Below are 24658 nucleotides of genomic sequence, written 5' to 3'. Positions count from 1 at the left end.
TTTGACCCCTCACTGATTTTGTAAGTTTGTCCAATGACAAAGAAATGAAAAGTCTCAGAACAGTATCATTTCAATGGTAGGTTTATTGTAACAGTGGCAGATAGCACATCAAAAGGAAAATCGAAAAAATAACTTTAAATAAAAGATAGCAACTGATTTGCATTTCATTGAGTGAAATAAGTATTTGAACCCCTACCAACCATTAAGAGTTCTGGCTCCCACAGAGTGGTTAGACACTTCTACTCAATTAGTCACCCTCATTAAGGACACCTGTCTTAACTAGTCACCTGTATAAAAGACACCTGTCCACAGAATCAATCAATCAATCAAGCAGACTCCAAACTCTCCAACATGGGAAAGACCAAAGAGCTGTCCAAGGATGTCAGAGACAAAATTGTAGACCTGCACAAGGCTGGAATGGGCTACAAAACCATTAGCAAGAAGCTGGGAGAGAAGGTGACAACTGTTGGTGCGATTGTTCGAAAATGGAAGGAGCACAAAATGACCATCAATCGACCTCGCTCTGGGGCTCCACGCAAGATCTCACCTCGTGGGGTGTCAATGGTTCTGAGAAAGGTGAAAAAGCATCCTAGAACTACACGGGAGGAGTTAGTTAATGACCTCAAATTAGCAGGGACCACAGTCACCAAGAAAACCATTGGAAACACATTACACCGCAATGGATTAAAATCCTGCAGGGCTCGCAAGGTCCCCCTGCTCAGGAAGGCACATGTGCAGGCCCGTCTGAAGTTTGCCAATGAACACCTGAATGATTCAGAGAGTGACTGGGAGAAGGTGCTGTGGTCTGATGAGACCAAAATAGAGCTCTTTGGCATTAATTCAACTCGCTGTGTTTGGAGGAAGAAAAATGCTGCCTATGACCCCCAAAACACCGTCCCCACCGTCAAGCATGGGGGTGGAAACATTTTGCTTTGGGGGTGTTTTTCTGCTAAGGGCACAGGACAACTTATTCGCATAAACGGGAAAATGGACGGAGCCATGTATCGTGAAATCCTGAGCGACAACCTCCTTCCCTCTGCCAGGAAACTGAAAATGGGTCGTGGATGGGTGTTCCAGCACGACAATGACCCAAAACATACAGCAAAGGCAACAAAGGAGTGGCTCAAGAAAAAGCACATTAAGGTCATGGAGTGGCCTAGTCAGTCTCCGGACCTTAATCCAATCGAAAACCTATGGAGGGAGCTCAAGCTCAGAGTTGCACAGAGACAGCCTCGAAACCTTAGGGATTTAGAGATGATCTGCAAAGAGGAGTGGACCAACATTCCTCCTAAAATGTGCGCAAACTTGGTCATCAATTACAAGAAACGTTTGACCTCTGTGCTTGCAAACAAGGGTTTTTCCACCAAGTATTAAGTCTTTTTTTGTTACAGGGTTCAAATACTTATTTCACTCAATGAAATGCAAATCAGTTGCTATCTTTTATTTAAAGTTATTTTTTCGATTTTCCTTTTGATGTGCTATCTGCCACTGTTACAATAAACCTACCATTGAAATGATACTGTTCTGAGACTTTTCATTTCTTTGTCATTGGACAAACTTACAAAATCAGTGAGGGGTCAAATAATTATTTTCTCCACTGTATATCCAAACGCTCTGCATAGCTTTCTTTAACCACTTCTAAACACCCCCATAGACAAGTACAGCGGTTTTACATAGCAGATGTCCACTGGCAGTGTCCATGATCAGAGACAACTCAGATCACAGACATTTAACCACTCAGATGCCATTTCAATTGCTTCCACAGCATCTGGTATTTTGGAGAGAGGGGGCTCCCTCTGCCTCCAGAACTGCTCACCAGTAAGGAGTTCCCAGGAGCCATGCAGTTGCTGGGGCAGCCTGGAAACTTGTGACTGCACCCAGGCTTGCCTTAGTAAAGTTCCTATTAAAGAAGACCTTTTACCACAAAATGCATTGCAATCTGCATGCAGCATGTTATAGAGCAGAAGGAGATGAGCAGATTGATAGAGAGTTTTATAGGAAAAATATTCAGTAAAACTTGTAATCCACCCATTTATACCTGTATCCAGTGGCGTACATATAGGGGTCGCAGGGGTCGCAGTTGCGACCGGGCTCTGCACTTCAGGGGGCCCGGCTGACTGTGGACTACCCCCCCAGGCCACTGGCAAGGGCCCCGCTGTACTCACATGTAATGGAGTGCTCTGATGGGGCCCGGAATGAAGTACAGTGGCAATTTCGGGCACCATCAGAGCTCTCCATGCCTCCATTACATGTATAATATGGGAAGGGGGGGCGGAGGGTCAAGGAAGGGGAGGGGAGCGCGCACTCACTCACTCAAACGGCCAGGCAGTTCCGTTTCCATAGTGAAGCAGGGAAACCTCTCTGCTCCCTGCTTCACTGATCTTCAGAGCTCAGGAGCTTCCCCTGCTGGCCCCAGATAGCGCTGCTGGCTGTGGTAGGGAAGCTGAAAGGCCGGGAATCTGCCTCCTGTCATCAGGGAAGAAGATAAGTATGTTTTTTTTTTTTTTTTAATGCTGCAGACTAGGGGCAGGGGGCTGTTTGATGGGCACAACTAGAGTGAGGGGGCACAAAAGTTGGCATCTCTACTGAGGGGCACCTAATCTGCCATAACTAATTTGAGGGGGCACCTAATCTGGCATTACTACTGTGAGGGGGGGGCACATATGAAGGCATAACTACTGTGAGGGGGCACGTAATCTGGCATAACCACTATGAAGGGCACATATGTGGGCATATATAATGTAAGGGGCACATAATATGGCATAACCACTCTGAGGGGGCACATATCTGGGCATATCTACTTTGAGGGGGCATATAACTGCTATAACTACTGTGAGGGGCACATAACCTGGCATTACTACTGTGAGGGGCACATCATCTGACATTACTAGGTGAGGGGCACATAATCTGACATTACTACTGTGAGGGGGCACATAATCTGGAATTACTACTGTGAGGGGACACATTATCTGGTATTACTACTATGAGGGGACACATAATATGGCATTACTACTGTGAGGGGACACATAATTTGGGCATTTCTACTGTGAGGGGGCACATATGTGGCATTACTACTGTGAGGGGCACATATTTGGCATTACTACTGTGAGGGGGCACATATTTGGCATTACTACTGTGAGGGGACACATAATCTGGGCATAACTACTGTGAGGGGGCACAGAATCTTGGCATTACTACTGTGAGGAGGCACAGAATCTGGGCATTACTACTGTGAGGGGGCACCTATTTGGCATTACTACTGTGAGGGGGCACATATTTGGCATTACTACTGTGAGGGGGCACATATTTGGCATTACTACTGTGAGGGGGCACATAATCTGGCATTACTACTGTGAGAGGACACATAATCTGGGCATTACTACTGTGAGGGGGCACAAAATCTGGGTATTACTACTGTGTGGGGGCACATAATCTGGGCATTACTACTGTGAGGGGGCACATATTTGGCATTACTACTGTGAGGGGGCACATAACTGGGCATTACTACTGTGAGGGGACACATATTCTGGCATTACTACTGTGAGGGAGGCACATATCTGGGCATAACTACTGTAAGGGGACACATATTTGGCATAACTACTATGAGGGGCACATCTCTGGGCATAACTACTGTAACAGGAACAAAGGTGGGCTTAACTACTGTGAGGGGCCACAAGGTGGGCATTAGTACTGTGTGGTTGCACTTAGGGGAAATGTCCTAGATTACCCTGCCATACATTGGCATGGCTCAGTCTTACAGGCCAGCACAGTGCACCCTGCTGGTGATTTCACAGGGGCAGTCACCATCCCTTCCTTATGTGATTTCTCCATTTTCTCACCACAGAGACCTTGTTCTGGATCCAGCGAACATCACGCCGACGCCAGCGACACTCTGGATGAGGTAGGACCAGATTTTATTAGGACTGGGTGAGTGTAGCCATGCATAGGGCTTAGGGCTCTTTAACATGAGCGGATCCCGTGCGGGTAATCCTCCGTGTGAAAGACAGCCATGCCCTGTTCTGGACAGCACAGACATGGAGCATTAACATGATTGATAATGCTCTTTGCCACTCTGTGATCTTTTTACTACAAAATCACAGAGAGAAAAAAGTTGTCACCGTGATTTTGTACTAAAAAGATCACAGTCAATCATGTTACTGCTCCGTGTCTCTGCTGTCCAGAATGGGGCTTGACAGTCATTCACGCAGCGGATTAGCCGCACGGAAAGAGCCTTTAGTAAGAAAATCTGCCGGTTCTTTCTAAAAAATGTTGCACTGTGGCCCATAACACTATAGTTACACCACTGGTAGGGATGGTAGTGGGGGGGAGGTGGAGGAAGGTTGGGGACGACGACAGGGAGGGGGCCCCATGGATCAGTTTTGCACCGGGGCCCCATGCCTGTATCTCTGCTTGTTCTAAACTTAAATCCACCCCCGTGTACAGCAACTGACAGCTATCTCTGCACTTACACAGCGAATCCTGTCTGCAGATTACACTACATTTTGTGGTGAAAGGTCTTCTTTAACCTCTTGGCGCATTTGGACATAACTGTACGTCCAGATTGCAGGTAATTTAGTGCTGCTCGAACTGTTAACAAGGGCTGTGACACTATAAAGTATAAAGTGACATACTACTGACACTCTGCTGCAATGGCCGAAATCGGTGCTGGCACCGACTCCAGCCATCTAACCCTTTAGATGCCGCTGTCAGTAGGCACCCGCAGCATCTATGGGGTTAACAGAGGGAGGGGGCTTCCTCTCTCCTCATTAGGCTGCTGCTCTGCAATGGCAGCGGCCCGATGGTTATTATGGCAACCGGATTCCTTAGAAAGGCATCCAGGCTTGCCATTGGTGACGATAGTGTCCTCCACAGAATCTAAGCCTGACAAACCCTGAGGGTCTGATCATGCTTAGTTTCAGTGTAAAATGGACAGTACTACCTCTGCCATAGAAGCGTATAGCAGAGTATAGTACAGTCATCTGCCCCCCCCCCCCAAAAAAAAAGTAAAAAAATAAATAAAATACATTTAAATAAATAAATATTAAAAGCAAAATATAATACATTTCCCTTATCCACTCATTTATAATTGATAAAAATGAAACTATGCATAATTGGTATCACCACATCCATAACAACCGTAATCTAATCCTGTGTGGTGAACTCCATAAAAAATTAAACAACTTTGCTGTTTTTGTCACCTCACCAAAAAATTGCATAAAAAGTGACCAAAAAGTCATATGTATCTTAAAATGATTTCAATAAAAACTACAGTCCATCCCTCAAACAAGCCCTCACACAGCTACATTGGTGAAAAAATAAAAATGTTATTGATGTTAGTATATGGCGATGCAAACTATAGCTTATTTTTAATACAAAAGTGATTTTAAAAACAATTTCAGCAAATTCCATGTTCGAAAATCCTGATGCTGCTCTTTCCCTTATGAATGCTGCCATGCCCCCAAATAGCAGTTTATGACCACATATGGGGTGTTGCCGTATTCAGGAAAAAATGCGTAACAAATTTTGGTGTGGATTTTCTCCTGTTATGCCTTGTGAAAATGAAAAATTTGGGGCCAAAGAAAAATTTTATTGGAAATAAAAATACATTTTTAATTTTCACAGCCAAGTGTTTCTAAATTTTATGAAATGCTTGTTGGGTCAAAGCATTCACTTCACCCCTCAATCAATTTCTTGAGGGGTGTAGTTTCCAAAATGGGGAAACGTGACATAGCAACTGAAAACCATTCTAGCAAAATCTGCCCTCCAAAAACAATATTTCCTTCTGCCCCCTGCCCATGTACCCATGAAGAGATTTACGTCCACATATAGGGTGTTTCTGCAAACTGCAGAATCCGGTTAATGAATATTGAGGTTTGTTTTGCTGTTAACACTTGCTGTGTTACAAGAAAATGTATTAAAATGGAAAATCTGCACAAAAAAATAAAAAAATTAAATTTCACCTCCATTTTGCTTTAATTCTTGCGGAACATCTAAAGGGTTAACAAAGTTTGTAAAATCAGTTTTAAATACATTGAGCGGTGTAGTTTCTAAAATGCAGTCATTTTTGGGTGGTTTCTACTATTTAAGCCCCTTAAAGTCACTTCAGAACTGAAAATTTTAAAAATTGCTTCCAAAATTCTAAGCCAAAATTCTAACATCCTAAAGTTAAAAGAAATTTACAAAATGATGCCAATATAAAGTAGAGATATGTTAATTAATAACTATTTTGCGAGGAATCACTATTTGTCTTAAAATCTGCAAAATTCTAATCTAGAAAATTGCAAATATTTACAAATTTTCAGTAAATTTGGGATTTCTTTATACATAAAGGTAAAACATATCAAATCAAGTTCACCACTAACAGAAAGTATGATGTGTTACAAGAAAACAAGCTTACAATCTCTTGGATTAGTAAAAGTGTTCCAGAATTATTAGCACATAAAGTGACATATGTCAGATTTGAAAAACGGGGCTTTGGCATTTGGTCCAAAGTGGCTTTTGCTGGAAGTGGTTGTCTGCTTTATTTATATCCCTCCTTCTCCTCAAACAGCTGATTGGTGGGGGTGCCGGGAGTCGGACCCCAGCCGATCTGATATTGATGACCTATCCAGAGGATAGGTCATCAATGTAGGAGAGCCCGGAGAACCCCTTTAAGGAGTTACACATGAAAATGTAAAAAAAAATGCAAACTAGTTGTGTGGGAAAACGGTTAAAACCATCCTGGTTGCCTGCAGATGTCACTAGAAGGAGCTTAGGAACATTCTGCATATTGTCTTATTAGTGTAATGTGTAAGAGTATGCAGTAAGATCACATGTTTGGGTTTACCGCTAATTAGATATCGATAGCCTATCCTCAGGAGAGGACACCAACATCAGATTTATGGGCATCCGACACCTGACCCCTATAGATCATCTGTTTTTGCAAGCTGCCATTACTGGAAGACACAGAGATCGGAACCAGAAGCACAAGGCACTATCCATTCTATAGGGCCCATGTCGTGTTCTGCAGCTTATTTCCCCTTCAGGCTGGGTTCAGACCTGAGCGTTTTACAGCGCGTTCCTACGCGCTGTAAAACGCTCAACAGACAAGAACCAATGATTCCCTATGGGAATGGTTCTCACCTGAGCGTTTTACAGAGCGTAAGATCGCGCTGTAAAACGCCCGACGCCCCAAGAAGTACATGAGCTTCTTTGGGGCGTCTTGTCGCGCGTTCCCGTACATAGACTTCAGCGGGAACACGCGACAATGGGCGTTCGCTTGTCTCTGTATGCGCGATTGCAAACGCCCGTACAATCGCGCATACAGAGCGTACGTTCAAGTACGCTCAGGTCTGAACCCAGCGTTAAGTCAATGGGAGCTGAGCTGCAATACTCTGGTCATAAAGCTCTGTCCCCTGTGTAGTTTACATCACCAATCTGATATTGATAGGTTATCAGTATCTAAGTACCTTTAAATCTATGTATTTTCAAGGGATTTGCAACAGGCTCACAAACTGCCATCAAAATAAAGTATATGAAGAAGTCAATCAGCACAGAAAAAAAAAAAAGTATTTTTATTTTCCATAGAAATATTTGGATGCAATGATAATTTGGTGGTGTAATGACACCTACAGACATCAACATGACCTGGAATGGGAATGTAGGAAACCAAAAAAGGATTTTTTCCTCATGTGGATTCTAAGTTATAAAGTGAAACTCTGAAATGTTTTCCCTTTCAAGTCTGACTAGTCAATAATGTCAAGTGATATCATCTGGAGAGATAAGCTGAGAGTGACTATCAGTATATAAACAGTCACACAATCCAAGTCAACACTTTATACAACAATGGTCCAGAATACATACACTCTAGATGACTACATGATAAGTATTTGCCATGATAGGTTGGGGATTCTACAGGATATCAGCAATGATTAGAAAGCTGATAGCCAGCCTAAATGGGACTAAAGTCAACCGTACATCTCAGATACCTGTCAGTGGAATGTGGAGGATATTTATGGAAAGTCTGTGTAATATCTCTATGTCATGAAAAAACAAAAAAATATATTGGGGAAGAGAAATTTAATTTCATGAAAAAAATGGGAAAAGGAATTTGGAACAGTACTACCCATGAATACTTGGCATACATTTTTTAAAGAATAAACTAATGTTGGACTAACATGTGCAGATATTTGAGCAGATTAGTGGGGGCAAATGTTCCCGATAATCTGCCCATTTAAAGGTTCAGCCGATCTTCGATGAACAAGCAAAACACTCATTCATTTGGTGAAACTGTCATTTCTGCAGGCAAGTAAATCATTTCTGGGCAGCAGATCGTGCTGTCTAAACAGTGATCTGCTGCCCAGTAACAATGCAGCTGTATGAGAACAAGCAATAGCGACTACTCGTTCTCATTCTGTAGAGGTGATCGCTGCATGAAAATGCAGAGCTTCACCTCCACTGAACGAGCAGCTAATCATTGGCTGCTCCTCGGCTCGTGTAAATCCACCTTAACAGTTGTAGGCAGTGATAAACAACTTTCTTAAATTTGTTTTGGACTGAATCGGTTGGGTGATTCAATCTGAATCAGAATAAATTTTACCTGAATCAAAAATGCTCCAGCTGCCCTGAAAAGCTATGGATGACAATCTCAGGTTTCCTGGCATAGCAAATAATCATAAATTATATGATTAATTTTTATGGCGACAAAGGTATATCTATCTTAACCCCTTGGAGACCGCCCTTTGACTCTATAAGTCTGGGCAGTCTGCATACATCTCTGCATGTATGTTTTAAAATTTCCATCCAGGGACCGTAGCTGCATGATTAGCGAGAGTGGGGAGACGGCTGTTAATAACAGTAGGGCTCCCCATAACAATGGCAGGGGCTGTGTTTTCTTACCATCCTTCCCCACTGCCTTCCTACTGCTCTGTACACAGCACTGTGTATAGAGATCAGCACGCGGCAATGCCAACTCCTGCTCTTGTCCCAGTGGTCATGTGACTCTCAGGGACTGGTAGTGTGTGGTTGTAGGGTTGTAGGAGACCCAAATCAGTTCGGTAGAAAGGCTTTGCAGTATGTAAAACATTTCTGAGGGCTGTATTCCCCATGTAACTGGGGCTACTATGTCAGACCCAGTTACAGGAGAAATCAGTAAAAATAAAAAGAAAATTTGTATGACTTTATGCAGGGCACAAAGTGTAATAAAAAAATAATAATAATAAAGACAAAATTGAAAAAATAATAAAAAAGTCACCACATTGGAACACAGCTTCTAGTCTTGCCCCCAACCACTATAACCTATACATCACATACATCTAAAAGACTGTTATGGAAAGGGAAGGCAATACAATGTTTTAGTTGTACATTGTGCCATTAACAAAAAAAATAATACAAAATGTTAAAAACTGACTTTTTCCCCCCTTTTTTAACATTTTTCTTTTTTATAAAAAATATTTAAAAAGTACAAAAATAAAAATGACATTATTTTTAAGGGGGCTTTATTTTTAAGTCCCATGTGTCATTGTAAAAATGCAAAAAATGTGTTTATATAACCGAGCAGAAAAAAAAGTTATGGCTTTCAAAGACGCACGTACGGAAAATGTTCCTGGGCAGGAAGGGGGCTAAATTGCTCAGTCAGAAACTGGTTAAAAGTGGAGAAATGAAGGCCAAGATCAATATAGCCTGTATTAAATAGAATGGACAACTTCTGTCAAGGGAAATAGAAGCTATTAGACTAGACAAAAGGGAAGAATTATAGAAGGTTGGATTAAAGTTATGCATCTGTAAATGCATAATGTGAGGAGAAGGTAGAATGGAGAGATGGAAAATGCACAGTATATTAAAGGTTTTATTTTCCCTTTAAATATATTAATTGATTTTGGAGATTAATTAATTTCTTGAAATTCGTTTTGTGTCTGATTTACATAGTAACATAGTAATATAAGGCCGAAAAAAGACATCTGTCCATCCAGTTCGGCCTGTTAGGCCTCTTTCACACGGGCGTCAGTTTTTTTGCCCGGATAAGAGCCGGGTGCGTTGCGGGAAAATGCACGATTTTCCCGCGCGAGTGCAACTCGCGTGAGAAAAATCGCGCATGTTTGGTACCCAAACCCGAACTTCTTCACAGAAGTTCGGGCTTGGGATTGATGTTCTGAAGATTGTATTATTTTCCCTTATAACATGGTTATAAGGGAAAATAATAGCATTCTGAATACAGAATGCATAGTAAAACAGCGCTAGAGGGGTTAAAAAAATAAAAATAAAAATTAACTCACCTTAGTCCACTTGATCACGAAGCCGGCATCTCCTTGTGTCTCCTCTGCGATGAACAGGACCTGGGGTGAGCTGCTCCATTAAATACCGGTTAAGGACCTTCGATGACGTCACTCCGGTCATCACATGGTATGTCACATGATCTTTTACCATGGTGATTCACCATGGTAAAAGACCATGTGATGACCGGAGTGACGTCATCGAAGGTCCTTAAACGGTATTTAATGGAGCAGCTCACCCCAGGTCCTGTTCATCGCAGAGGAGACACAAGGAGATGCCGGCTTCGTGATCAAGTGGACTAAGGTGAGTTAAAAAAATTTTTATTTTTTTTTAACCCCTCTAGCGCTGTTTTACTATGCATTCTGTATACATCGTATACATCGTCTCCTAGCAACCGTGCGTGAAAATCGCACCGCATCCGTACTTGCTTGCGGATGCTATGCGATTTTCACGCACCCCATTCACTTCTATGGGGCCTGCGTCACATCAAAATCGGACAATATAGAGCATGCTGAGATTTCTACTGAACGCACAAGTGATGCGTGAAAAACAACGCTCATGTGCACAGCCCCATAGAAATGAATGGGTCAGGATTTAGTGCGGGTGCTATACGTTCGCCGCATGGATCGCACCCGCACGGAAAACTCGCCCGTGTGAAAGGGGCCTTATACTGCAAGTTGATCCAGAGGAAGGCGAAAAACCCCTGTGAGGTACAAGCCAATTTTCCCCACTTAAGGGGGGAAAAATCCCTTTGACTAATTTATTTTAAAAAAATCAATTAATGGCCAAATCGATTAGTCACAAATCAAATGTGCTCCATGGCCTGAAAAGTGGCATATGGCACTGTGATGTCTCCTTTGACTCTACAAATGTTTGCTCTCTCTCTTCACCCCCCTCCCCTCCTTTAAAGTTATTTAACGCAATGGCAGCAATAGCAATTAATGTCAGAGTGACACTGATATATATAGCTATGGTTAAATGCTTGGTTGACAGTGTTAACAAACAGCATGTTTGAAAACACACTGCACAGCTGCATGTGTTATGCTTTTCATATTAGAAACCTTTTAAAAATTGTCCCATATTGGGCATAGATGTGGTAAACACACACAGTATTAGGGCTTGTTCACACGACCGTATGACTTTTTCAGTGTTTTTTGCAGGACGTTTTGAACGGATCAATTTTTCTGTTTTTTGTTTCAGTAGTGTTTCTGGTTCCATACCGTTTTTCCGTATGGCATATACAGTATACAGTAATTACGTATAAAAAATTGGGCTGGGCATAACATTTTCAGTAGATGGTTCCGCAAAAATGGATACAGAAGACATACAGAGTACATTTCGTATGTGTTCAGTTTTTTTTGCGGACCCATTGATTGGAGCCGCAGAACGTTATTTTGCGGGCAATAATAGGACATGTTCTATATTTGAACGGAACGGAAAAACGGAAATACGAAAACAGAATGCATACGGAGTACAATCCATTTTTTTTGCGGAACCATTGAAATGAATGGTTCCGTATATGGACCGTATACGGAACTCAACAAACGGCCCATATACGAAATGCAAAAAACATTTGTGTGAACGAGCCCTTATTTGGGGAAAAAACTGTGGCTTGTTGGGACCAAAAATTGTGCTTTAATGAGGCAGATCTCTACCCCTGTTTATACACACAGACACACATGAAGCAGTGGCTTTTTCTAAAGTTGAATAAGCCTGGAAAAATTCACCCTTTTATTTGGGAGCAGCAGAATTACAGTGTGGATGTAGAAGGGGTAAGGTGTGTAGGGGTGATAATGGCAGCAATAGTAGCAGCACACCATGGAACAGATAAGGTAGTAAGTTGATGTGTGCGCGGCTGAGTTAGGGTAGTAGTTGTAACGGCAATGGTAATGGCAGTAAGGTTAATGGAAGTGGCCGTAGTGGAATTAGCAGCAGGGAGTAGCAGCTGTGAGGTTGCCAGAAGAAGCAGAATCCATACGGTATGGAACATGATGGTAGTAGGCAGGCAGACAGCAGCAGTAGCATGATGGGCTACAGTCAGCAATGGCAGATCTATTTATCAGCCTCAGCCGGAAGTGTGTGAAAAGTTTGTCTGTTTAGGTCTGACGACGACTTCTTACTCTAAGAACCCTCTCAGGGATGACACTAGAGGCTGGATAAAACAGAACAGAGGACGCAAACTAGGCCAGTTCCCCAATTGTCCATGGTGTCAGATAACAGGGTATGTGCAGGGGAAAAGCCACAGTCATTAGAAAATGAGGCAATTTTATACATTTTTTAAAATAGACAGTTAAGTATAAATATAACACAGCAGAATACAATTTTGGTGAAAGAATGGAACTGTGCCACATTTCTATAATTGCGAGGCAATTTTTACAGCAAAAAATTCACCATACAGATTCAGCATACAGAAGCATTCAATTTTAGAGAAGAACTAACATTTTGGGGAATATGCAAAACTGCACCACTATGGACACCTGGCCAAAATTCCAAGGAATAAAAAAACCTGGTCAAAAGTCAGATTGTTGGTATATGGCAAAAACTGCATCAGATGGCATGCAGAAAAAAATCAATTTTAGAGATAAAATATCTGGGGAAGGAACTGAATTGTGCCATTATGGACACCTGGCCAAAAGTCTAAGCAAAGGGATTTGGAAAAAACTGTGGCTGATGATCTAGAGAAGGACAACATTTAAAAAAAAAATTATTACATTTTGGGGAAGGTACATTACTGTGCCACTACGGACCCCTGGTAAAATGTCCAAGTGATGGGATATGGTGAAAACTGCAGCCGATGACATAGAGCACATTTTTTTTAGAGCAAAATACATTTTGTTACTGTTACTACTTGTTCTATTGCATTAGTATACAATGCTTTTAGTAAGGCCCCTTGCAGACGAGCGTGAACGGATTAGGTCCGGATGCGTTGCGGTTGCGTTCAGTGAAAAATGTGCGATTTCGCAAGCAAGTTCATTCAGTTTTGTCTGTGATTAAGTTCAGTTGTTCAATTTTTATCGCGCGGGTGCAATGCAATTTAATGCGTTTTGCACGCGCATTATAAAAAACGGAATGTTTACAAACAACATCTCTTAGCCACCATAAGTGAAAAATGCATCGCATCTGCACTTGCTTGCGGATGCGATTTTCATGCAGCCCCATTCACTTCTACAGGGCCATCGTTGCGTGCAAATCACGATTCGGCGATTTTCACACAACGCACAAGTGATGCATGAAAACCAACGCTCATGTACACAGACCCATTGAAAAGAATGGGTCCAGATTCCATGCGGGCGCAATACTCGCTCGTGTGAAAGGGGCCTAACAGGGGTATAATGCACTGAAATGTAAACAGTTTTTTTAATTTTTTTATTGCTCAGCCTTTTTAGCAGAATGTATGCTATTGGGGTGCTGGGTATTAGTATATGAACTGTAAAAATATTTTCTTGCAGGTGTGTAATGCAAAATGAGTTACCAGCAAGCTTTATGAAACACGCAACTCTTAGTGACCAGTCCCCAACCCCCTCACAAGTTCGAATTTGTTTGGTGACAATTTATTTGTGAAATTTGCAATGATTGTTGACTTTGCTCTTTGACGAATGAAGATTTTTTTTATGCATTCAGGTTTATATGAACACAATAATAAGCACATTTGGTTCTGCCAAGTGTACATGTTTATAGCAGTGGGAAGAGGGGTATAAGCTGCTCCTAGACATGCCTGGCAGCAGCTTGTTTCCAGTGGGAAGAGCCAACTTTCGCAGTGGATGGCCAACTTTAAAGCTTTAAGAAAAAAAAATATTATTTTCAAATTTCCCAATTTTATTACGATGAAATATAACATGTATCTGGTACTTATTGGATAACGTGGCTGCCCTGATGTTGAGGCTTTTTTAGCTCTGGCTTTGATCCGCTTTGGATATCACAAGTGGGAATTGTGTTAGGAGTATTTTTTTTTATTTAGTCATACAAATGAATACAGTTCATTTGCAATAAAAACCTACAGGCCTGCAGAGAATTCAAATTCACTAAGCTGACTGGCAGAATCCAATGGCAGAAGATAATGTACATCTGTATGTTCTGTCTGTACTATGAAAAGTCATAGTTGTGACTTGTTAAAGGCCATTAGAACAGCGTCTTCTTCACGGAATGATACTGGCTACTTTTGTCTCTGGTATTCAGCTCATGAAGTCTACAAGCTATCAGTAATGCCCTCAGTGGTAAATGGAGTAATTCCAGATTTAAAAAAAAACTATATTTGGTGATTGATGATACTGTGAATTTTAATATGTATTTCACACATTAAGCAGAGCACTGGCACATGACCATATTACTGCTCTGTACAAGTTAGAGTTTTTTTATGTAAAATATGATTACAAGTGGTCTACGGTAGTGTTGGGTGCGGATATTCAACTAACAAATATCAATCGCAAATATCAGCACTTCGATATATATTCGTAATTTCGAATATACTAGATTTTTTTTTTCAACAGTAACCTCCCTTCTTGCTTGTGGGCCAATGAGAAGGCTGCAATGTCTTTGTCTGAGCTTAGCAACATCCCTAGCAACCAATAGGTAAGTTGCCTACCTCTTACTATATAAGAACCTCCCCAGAAGCCCTTATATGCAGTATTTTGCAGATCTGAGAGAGACAGCAGTGTCATTGCTGTGCTCTGTGCTTTCCCGTGTCATTACATTAGATAGTTAGTTAGTTAGCTTATATATATAATACAGATAGTGGGAGATAGTCAGTGTAGGTTAGATAGTGATATAGTGTAGCTGTAGCTGCTGTCCATACATACATACATAGTGCTGTGATGTCACAAGTTCACAACAATACTTAGTGCACCAATCAGTAATATGTATTCAGACCTGTTAAAATGTGAAGTTGCACGTATTGCGCCTAAATATTCGCATCATTAGTGACGATTTTGCAATTGCGAATATATTGGAGCACTCTATCTGCATATAAAGCTATTGTAATGTTCTGCTGTGCCAACCATTTTCTCCAGTCTCAGGAAACTCCTAGCAGCTTGAAAAATGTAGCTATAGTGACCCACGCCTGTATTTCGCGCGCAGTGCAGGAATATTACATTACCAATTTTTCGTGTTCAAGAAAATTATCTTGAATTTGCGAATATATAACGAATAGTCTACCAAATATTCACTAAATATCGCAAATTCAAATATTGCCCCTGCCGCTCATCACTAGTCTACGGTATGCTTAGCTGACTGGCAATCTAAAGCTAGTTAGCTAGCACCACTGTTCTGGCAGGGACCAGCCTGCCGGACCTCTTTGCCTTCCGACATTGCTGGAAGCTTGTACTGTAAGTCTTTATCTAGCCTTATTAAAGGGGTTGTCCAAGTTATGTAAAAAAATAAATAAATAGGACTGTATATCTGATGATCAGCAATATATACATAAGCTAAGCATGTTTTAGGCAAAAATAAAAAATAAATTCCTCCTTTCGCTGGTTCTCTTCTGGCCCTTTGTTTACCTGCAATAACAACAATCTCTGAGGTTTTCCTCATGAATATTTGTGCCCCTCCCCCTGCTATGCAAAGGGAGTCAATAAAAGTGCTGCCCTGAGTGAAATGCCTGACTGCTGGGATACTTATGTTGTACGTGTAGGACTACAAGTTCCAGCTGTACAATGATACTGCTGAAACACACAGGATCTTCTTCCTAGCTGTTCTTCTGTAATGATGTGCAGAACTCCTCCAGTCTGTCAGCTCTGTGTCTGCAGGATGAGGAGGGCAGCTCATATGTCTTGTCACTGCCTACAGCTGCTCAGCAAAGCCTCCAGCTCTGAGTCTGTGCTGCTGAAGGGGTTAATCTTTCCTGAAGAATGCAGTGGGAGGGAGACACAAAACAAACAGCAGCACTACAGTGACATCTTGTGCACAGACACAGACCTGCTCCTCAGGCTCCCTCAGGCTTGTGCACAAAACTTCAAAAATCAGAGCAGGGAGTGAAGCTGACATCACAGGTCATGTGACCCTAAGTGAAATCTGAAAAGGGAGCCACTGCAGATGAAGTAAGTGTATTTAAGCCCCTTACATTTGGTTAGTTAGAAACATACAACTAACAAAAAAATAACTCAGACAACCCCTTTAGCTACATTAGGGACTGGGGAGATCCAGTCACAACACATCATATATGCTGAAAATCATCCGGAAGAAAACCGTGGCCTGCCGGATCTCTAGTACTAGTCTGAAATCAGCCTAAGAAGGCTCTTAATATCTAAGCCCATTCACACCAGGTCTAAAATTGTTGGCGTGGCGGGGAAAGGGGAAAGGGATCGGCAGGCCCGTCTCATTCACCATTTTATATGGCTATTTTAGGTGTAGAAAAAGTCTAAATGTAAGATAGCTAGATATAATTTATCATGCAAGTAGATCTTCTAATGCAGAAAAAATACTTTATGACTGTCAGCAGGAGAGGGAGATATCATTCAGTCACTGCCCCAGTAGTACACACAAACTGGAAAATGCCATAATGGGGTTGTGTCACTTCAGCAAATGCCATTTATCATGTAGAGGAAGTTAATACAAGCCACTTACTAATGTATTGTGATTGTCCATATTGCTTCCTTTGCTGGCTGGATTCATTTTTCCATCAGATTATACACTGCTCGTGGCGTGCTTGCACACTAAAGGAAAAAAACTATGGCCTATTTGTGCTCCCTCAGTCTTCTGCATCAGAGAGGACAGCACTTTTTCCTATAGTGTGCAAGCACAGCCACCGCTGATGGATTGCAAGGTGGTCGTAACCATGGAAATGAGCACTGTATAATGTGATGGAAAAATGAATCAACTCCAGTGGTCGGAAAGGGTACCTCATAGAAAGAAAAAACATGTGTCCACAGTCCCCCAGTTCCAGCAATGCCTCCCTGGTTCTAGCCCCCTGTCAGTGGCCTCAGTGGTCATATGTACTTCAACAACATGTCACTAGAATGTCACTAGCAGTGATTCGCTATTCATACACACGTGACTACTGAGGCCAGTGATTGGCTGCAGCAGTTACAGGGCTAAGCTACTTTCAGAAACAGCCAGAAGCAGGGCAGCATTGCTGGAACTGTGGGACTGCGGACACGTGTTTTTTTTTTTTCTATGGGGTACACCTGGGGTTGTCAGCTACTAGGCCGGACGCTGAATTATGGACAGTAGATTTTTTTTCTTCTTTCTTTTAAATGGAGAACGCCTTCAGAACACTGGGGTTCTCGGCTACTAGGCCGGACAGTCCCTTAAAGGCCAAAACAAATAAAGAGAGCGGTAAACCTCCTCTTTTAAAGATGTAAATCTGTTACTCACATATTTCATCAGCAAGCCGTGCTTATTACTTAACGCTGGGTTCACACCTGAGCGTTCGCAATGGAGCGCTCTGTATGCGCGATTGTACGGGCGTTTGCAATCGTGCATACAGAGACAAGCGAACACCTATTGTCGCGCGTTCCCGCTGAAGTCTATGTACGGGAACGCGCGACAAGACGCCCCAAAGAAGCTCAAGTACTTCTTGGGGCGTCGGGCGTTTTACAGGTGAGAACCGCTGAGGTGAGAACCATTCCCATAGGGAATCACGTGCTGTAAAACGCTCAGGTGTGAACCCAGCCTTAAAGATTACTACATAAGTACATGTTACAGACATGGCTACCTTCAGCCATTATGGACATTGTTCAAAATACAGACGCATCCATAAATGATCCAAATATCTTCGTTCCCTCCCTACGAGACAGCCCATCAGTACATACTTGTATATGAAGGCAATACCGGTGACAGACTGGTGACATACTGTAGATTGATAGTACAGCAGGAAAAAATACAGGGCTGAGGCACATTTAGAGCTATGGAAACAAATATCTAAAGATAGGGCAGTAGGTTTTATGCTTTTCACTAATTTTTAGCAAAATTCCTCTATCGCCTTTTTAAAATTTGATTTTGAGATAATATTAGAAATAATATTAGTATTTTAGCTAATTGATTGCCCTTTCTACATTATTCTTAATCATGTTGTAAGTGCTATGTTTACTGTGTATACTCCCGGAGGGCAGGTATTGGTGTGGAGGATGCTCAACCTGTGGCCCTCCAGCTGTTGCAAAACTACAACTCCCATCATTCTTAGACAGCCTACAGCTATTAGCCTGCAGAAGGGCATGGTGGGAGTTGTAGTTTTACAACAGCTGGAGGGTCGCAGGTTGAGCATCCCTGATCTAAACAAAACTTGGTAAATATACTCTTCATGATCCAACTTAAAATACTGAGGGGGGGGGGGTGTAAAGTCCATCCAACATTGTTCTGGAAGGTTGTAATAAAGTAATGGGTTTTTGATGCAACATGCATTAAAATGCATACATTAATAATACTGTAACTGCTGAGGCACTGCTTCTCACTTCTTCTGATCCTATAGAATCCAATGACAGCACAGCCTTCATTTTACTACATCAATTCTTACAATACCATAGACCTATGTTTACCAACCTTTGGCTCTCATACCCTGATGATTGTCGGTTGTCTCATCATGATGGGAGTTGTAGTTTTGCATCAGATAGAGAGTCACAGGTGGGTAAACACAGATCTACTAGTACATGGTACCTCACAAATTTTGAAAAGGTCAAAGAGGGACCATAGCAGCGGCGGCCCAATAGTACCCCCGCATAGTATTTATATCCCCATAGTGCCCCACACAGTATTTATGCCCCATAGTCTCCTGACACAGTATTTATGTTCCCATAGTGATCCCACGCAGTATTTATCCTCCCATAGTGCCCCCACACAGTATTCATGTCCCCATAGTTCCCCTATACAGTAGTTATGCCCTTGCACAGTATTTATGCCCCATAGTGATTCAACACAGTATTTATCCTCCCATAGTGCCCCCACACAGTATTCATGCCCCCATAGTGCCCATGCACAGTATTTATGTCCCTATAGTGATCCCACACAGTATTTATGGCCCCATAGTGCCCCTATACAGTAGTTATGCCCCTGCACAGTATTTATGCCCCATAGTGATCCCACAAAGTATTTATCCTCCCATAGTGCCCCAACACAGTATTCATGCCCCCATAGTGCCCCCACAGAATATCTGTTCTCCCAGTCATTGGAGCCTCTTTGCCTAGAGACTGTTGAATCTTACATCTCCTCTGCATTTCAATCTGCCTCTCATCTCCCTGAAGAACTGTTTGTTGCTCATAGAAACTAATCACAGCACAGCTTTCATTTTACTATAGAAAAACCTCCCAACAGTCCCAGATTTTTTAAGTCCCAGGATGGCTGAGGTATGTCCTGATTTCAACTGTCTCTGCATCCTGAGAACACAGGAATAGTTGAATGCAACAGTGAAGCAGGGCCTGCTTCACCAATCTCTGACCTGTGGCTCCCCAGCAGGCATTGGGCCTTCTGGGCTGTGTAGAAGGAGCACTATGGCTGATTCCCCAGCTGCGCGCTCCTCCTACACAGCCCAGCTGGCACGATGTGTAATCTCATCATGCCTAATACTGGGGAGCGCACAGGTCAGAGAATGGTGAAGCAGGCCCTGCTTCACTGTTGCATTCAACTATCCCTGTGTTCTTAGGATGCAGAGACAGTTGAAATCAGGACATACCTGGGACTGCAGGGCAGCTTAAAAAATCTAGGACTGTTGGGAGGTTTGCTATAGTAAAATGAAAGCTGTGCTGTGATTAGTTTCTATGAGCAACAAACAGTTTATCTTTTAGACAGCACGTTCAGGGAGATGAGAGGCAGATTGAAATGCAGAGGAGATGTAAGATTCAACAGTCTCTAGGCAAAGGGGCACTCCCAAAACTTATACAAAGATGTCTTCTGCATGAATGGGCACTTGGGAAAGTATCTGATTTTGTAAAGTTTGCAGGCATGACCAAAGTGTTAGTGAGCCATGCACATTCAATAGCTATTGGCTGAATGATCTCTCCTGACTCCCTCCCAGCTCCAGCATACACAAAGTCTCGTCCGAAAGTGTATTTAATGGGAGGAGAGGAATACTCATTCTTTGGGTGTATGCAAGCTCCCCATACACATTAAACTGTTGGCTGAACCTGCAGAGAACAGCAGGTTTGGCCATCAATGTGTATGGGGGCCTATGAAGAAGAAACAAAATGGTGGATGTTTTCTTTACCTCTCTAATTAAGGCCTAATGCACACGACCGTTGTTCGGGTCTTCATCCAAGCCGCAATTTATGCGGCTCGGGTGCAGTTCAATGGTGCCGCAAAAAAAATATAGCATGTCCTATTCTTGTCTGTTTTGTGGACAAGAATAGGCATTTCTACAATGGGCCGCCCGTTTCGTTCCGCAAATTGCGGAAGACACACGGGCTGCTTCAGTTTTTGGCGTATCCGCGGTTTACGGACCCCAAAAAACTGAACGGTTGTGTGCATGAGGCCTTAGTCAAAGACAATTCTGAGTATTTCTAGGAAAGAAATTGCTTTAGAAAATATTTATATAGATAGATGTACACCCAGGCAATGCCAGATATATATGCTAGTGTAAGGCCTCATGCACATAAACGTTGTTTGTTTCCGTGTCCATTCTGTTTTTTTTGCGGATAGCATGCGGACCCATTCATTTCAATGGGTCCGCAAAAAATGTGGACAGCACACAGTGTGCTGTCCGCATCAGTATGTCCGTTCCGTTGACCCGTAAAAAAAATAGCGCATGTCCTATTTTTTTTCTAGTTTGCGGACAAGGATAGGCATTATTACAATAGACCTGCAAAAACAACGGATGCCATACGGAACGTCATCTGTTTTTTTTTGCGGATCCGCAATTTGTGCATGTAGTCTAACATAAATATTTAGCAAAATACGTAGCAAGTGTACAGTGTGTCTGTGGTTAGTTATCACAAATTCACTTCACATTTTGACTTTTGGGTTTTTTAAGCTTTGGCATGTGAACATACCCAAAGAGGTTCTTTAGTCAAAACTGATTACATACCTTTCCAAAAGTTGCTGCACATGCTGGCTCTAATTTCTCCTTTCTGCAGAAGTCTAAATAGTGGGCATACAATATGCATCGGGGCAGGCAAACTCCTTCACATACAATATAATTCTCCTCCAACCTGTAAAGACAAGTCACTACTATAAGTACCAGTGCTACTCACCTCCTAGTAAAGGTTTTTAGACAAAATGCATAAGCAGTTTATGGTGCGGCCCCTTGTTTATCCAGAGGCTCATCCATATGTGCCAGCTACTTCTGTTTAAAACTAGGTTGTCTTGATGAGACCATTTAGCCCCTTTACAGTGCATGTGTGATGGACCATAAATGAGCTTTCTAGGACTTATATATTGATGGGGTCAAATGGCCAGGGGAACGCACTATTGGCTCTTGTTTGGGCCTGTGGCATCACCACCCCACCGATCTAATATTTAATGATCAGGACTTTTTTTTTTTACTATTTATTACTTGTACTGTTTAAAGATACATACCTTTTTTATTTTCTGTTCTATTAAAGTAATTTTGTACTTTTTATGACAAGTATGTCTATTTTGTTAGCATTTCACGAACATTTGGGGTTTTCTTTATAATTGATGGATTTTTGAGTGTATCAAAGACTAAAACATAGGGGCAGTATGACAGATTTGTGGTATTAAAAAAATTCTAATTTTGACACAAGTGCTGTTTTGCAGCTTCTAACAGTAGATACAACTGGTGGCATTTGAAGGCTGGAACTGAGCATGTGCAACCACCCTAGCAAGGTGGACAGAGAGATGAGAAAGAACAAACTGCAGGTAGCACTATACAGATGTATTTTTATTAAATAACTAAATGGCTATACTAAGTATTTAATTACATGCAATTTCAGAAGTATTCAGATCTAGGTGCTGGTTTGAAAAATGTTGAATATTTCTCGTGGTACAATCCCCTGAATAATTCTGGCACATTATACACCAGCAGGGTTTGTTCATAAGACTGACATTAGATGGAGACCGCGGGTGCAGCATAGAGTGGGTAGGTATGAATCTTCAGTTTTAGGGGGTATGCTGTGGGCAGTTGATAAAAAAGAATTATTACTAGAAAACCCCTTAAATACATTCACTCCATTGAATTTTTAAAATTAGAACTAGGTATTTTTCATCACTTATAGAAATTTTAAAATGGAATTTATATTTGTGTCTGCTAGCATCTAATGTCCATTTTGATATTTAACATGACCTAGCTAGTGGAATTATGTTTGCCTTCCTTCTTTCATTTTTCCTTTCTTCGCTCCCTTCTTCTCACCACAGAATTCCTTCCTTCCTTCCTTCTCTCCACAGAATTCCTTCCTTCCTTCTCTCCACAGTATTCATTCATTCCTTCCTTCCTTTTTTTTTTTTTTTTTTTTCATATTTCTCCCTTCAGGAGATTAGTTAAATTCATATTAACTCTGCCACTGCTTCTGTTTTATACACAGCATTCACTGTAAGAGTCACTCCTGCACCCCTGCTGGTAGTTTTTATATGCGTTTTTGAGGTGACAGGTTCCCTTTAATGGCCACCACAAAATCTATAAGAGGTTATACCAGAAATGGGCATTTTTCCTCACTATTTTGTTCAGTTTTACAACTTAAGCAATTCAACAAAAAGGCAGAAGTGACAAACTCCGCTCTACAGTTCGTTCTTGGCCCAATTGACATTTACATTTACTGTCCTATCATTCATTTTTAAGTTTCCAGTATCTGTATTGTAGTACTGTCTGGCACCAATTTATTTAGCATATAAAACCTTAGTGTAAAAGTTATAATTGTGTTTATGTATGTAAAATATTTTATACAAATGAAATATTACTATAACTAGATAAAAAAAACGCATCAAAGCATTTAAATGTGTGACATTTTTCTATCCCCTCCTTCAATTATAATTTTTTACTTACCACTGTAGAGTGAGTTGTGTCTGCTTCTTTTTATCCCTAATGATCTGTGTGATTGATTTCTTCTGAGATGTCTTGTTACACATTGTACTGGTTTTCCTATAAATAATATCCAGATCTTCATCGTCTGAAGAAAATGTGTCATTTGTCATGTGCAGCTCTAAATACAAATAGTAATGAAAACACCAAGTCAATATATTTATTTATCGTGTGTTTCTTTATATCCTCCTAGTCACAAGATAAATAGTATGTATACAGTAGCTCATTGTTATATTTAGGGCTCATACAGTTTAGCATTTTAGTACTGTAATTTATATGGCTTCGATAATACGGAGCCATAGAGCCTCTGTTGTACACTGTCCGGTGGATTCCTTGAACATAAGATATTCTTCCGCAGACAAAATGCTTTTAAGGGATCATGCACATGACCGTATGTATTTTGTGGTCCGCAAAACATGGATCTGCAAAAAATACAGATGATGTCCATATGCATTCCTTTATTTTGTGGAACGGAACAGCTGGCCCCTAATAGAACAGTCGTATCCTTGTAAACAATAATAGGACATGTTCTATTTTTTTGCAGAACGGGCTTACGGATCCATTGAAATGAATGGTCCTGCATACGGTCTGCAAAAAAAAAAAAACGGAACGGACACGGGAAGAAAATACATTTTTGTGCATGAGCCCTAAGGCAGAATATTTCTATTAATATGGATTTAGAGGGAGCATGCCACATTTTTTTCTTTCCATATGAAATCAAGGATAGGGACTATACACTACTATGGAAGCACTAGTACAGCTCTATAGAAAACGGAGGTGTGCAATACCATTTAATATGTGTGTATATAATAATAATAAAAATACCTGTTTTTATTCCATTGCAAATTGATGTTTCTTCATCCCCTGGAGTCAGCATAATTTGATCTTCCCCTCTGGTACAAAATCCCTCTTGTGTGAATGAAAGTTCTTTAGCCACCTTAGTTTCATAGCAGTCCTCAATCCTTGGGTTATTCCTTTTGTGGGATTCACCATTTTGGAAAGGACACTCTCCTTCCTGTGTCTCTGAAAACTGCTCAATTGGCATTCTATGAGCTACAGGTATTCCCAATCATGAAATGCATCAAAAGTAGTCCACAGCACAAGTTCAATCTGAATGTAGTTCAATGATCATCCCAAAAAAAAGAATCAATATATAACGTAATTCATAGAAGTGAATGTTCACCGAGAAGCTCCTGGAAATTAGAAATTACCTGGGATCCTGCCTTCTCCTTGTATAATGCTCCACGGGCTTCATGGACTATTTGCTTTCCAGGTCTGACAAAGACTGTAAAGAATGGTTAGAAATTACTGGTGGCTATTTTAAAGTATATCTATAAACACGCCCTTTTGTTGGCATGAATCTCCTATCAAACGAAAGGCAGTTGTTCATCAACAGGTTGGTGCCTAGAGTTCCAGGTGCTTTTATTTTGACAAAAAGTCAAGTAGGGGCAGAGATAATTGCACTGGATGTGACGTATCAGCAGCGAATTGGGTTATCTGTTGTCTTAAAAA

At 41.4% G+C, this 24658-nt stretch overlaps 1 protein-coding gene across 1 annotated transcript in view; it reads right to left on the bottom strand.

Annotated features, from left to right (window-relative positions):
- Window positions 1-24191, bottom strand: part of RFX6 (regulatory factor X6) — a 115676-nt gene extending 91485 nt beyond the window's left edge. Inside the window, exons 1-3 of the mRNA XM_044291745.1 lie at window positions 23972-24191; window positions 23111-23267; window positions 21197-21320 (exon numbers count right to left, since the gene is read on the bottom strand). Of these exons, the coding sequence (XP_044147680.1) occupies window positions 21197-21320; window positions 23111-23267; window positions 23972-24191 (501 nt within the window). The remainder of the gene's footprint in view (window positions 1-21196; window positions 21321-23110; window positions 23268-23971) is intronic.
- Window positions 24192-24658: the final 467 nt, after the last annotated feature.

Source organism: Bufo gargarizans, chromosome 4, assembly GCF_014858855.1.
Source record: "Bufo gargarizans isolate SCDJY-AF-19 chromosome 4, ASM1485885v1, whole genome shotgun sequence".
Classification (NCBI taxonomy): domain Eukaryota; kingdom Metazoa; phylum Chordata; class Amphibia; order Anura; family Bufonidae; genus Bufo; species Bufo gargarizans.
This window is presented reverse-complemented; position numbering and strand designations above follow the sequence as displayed.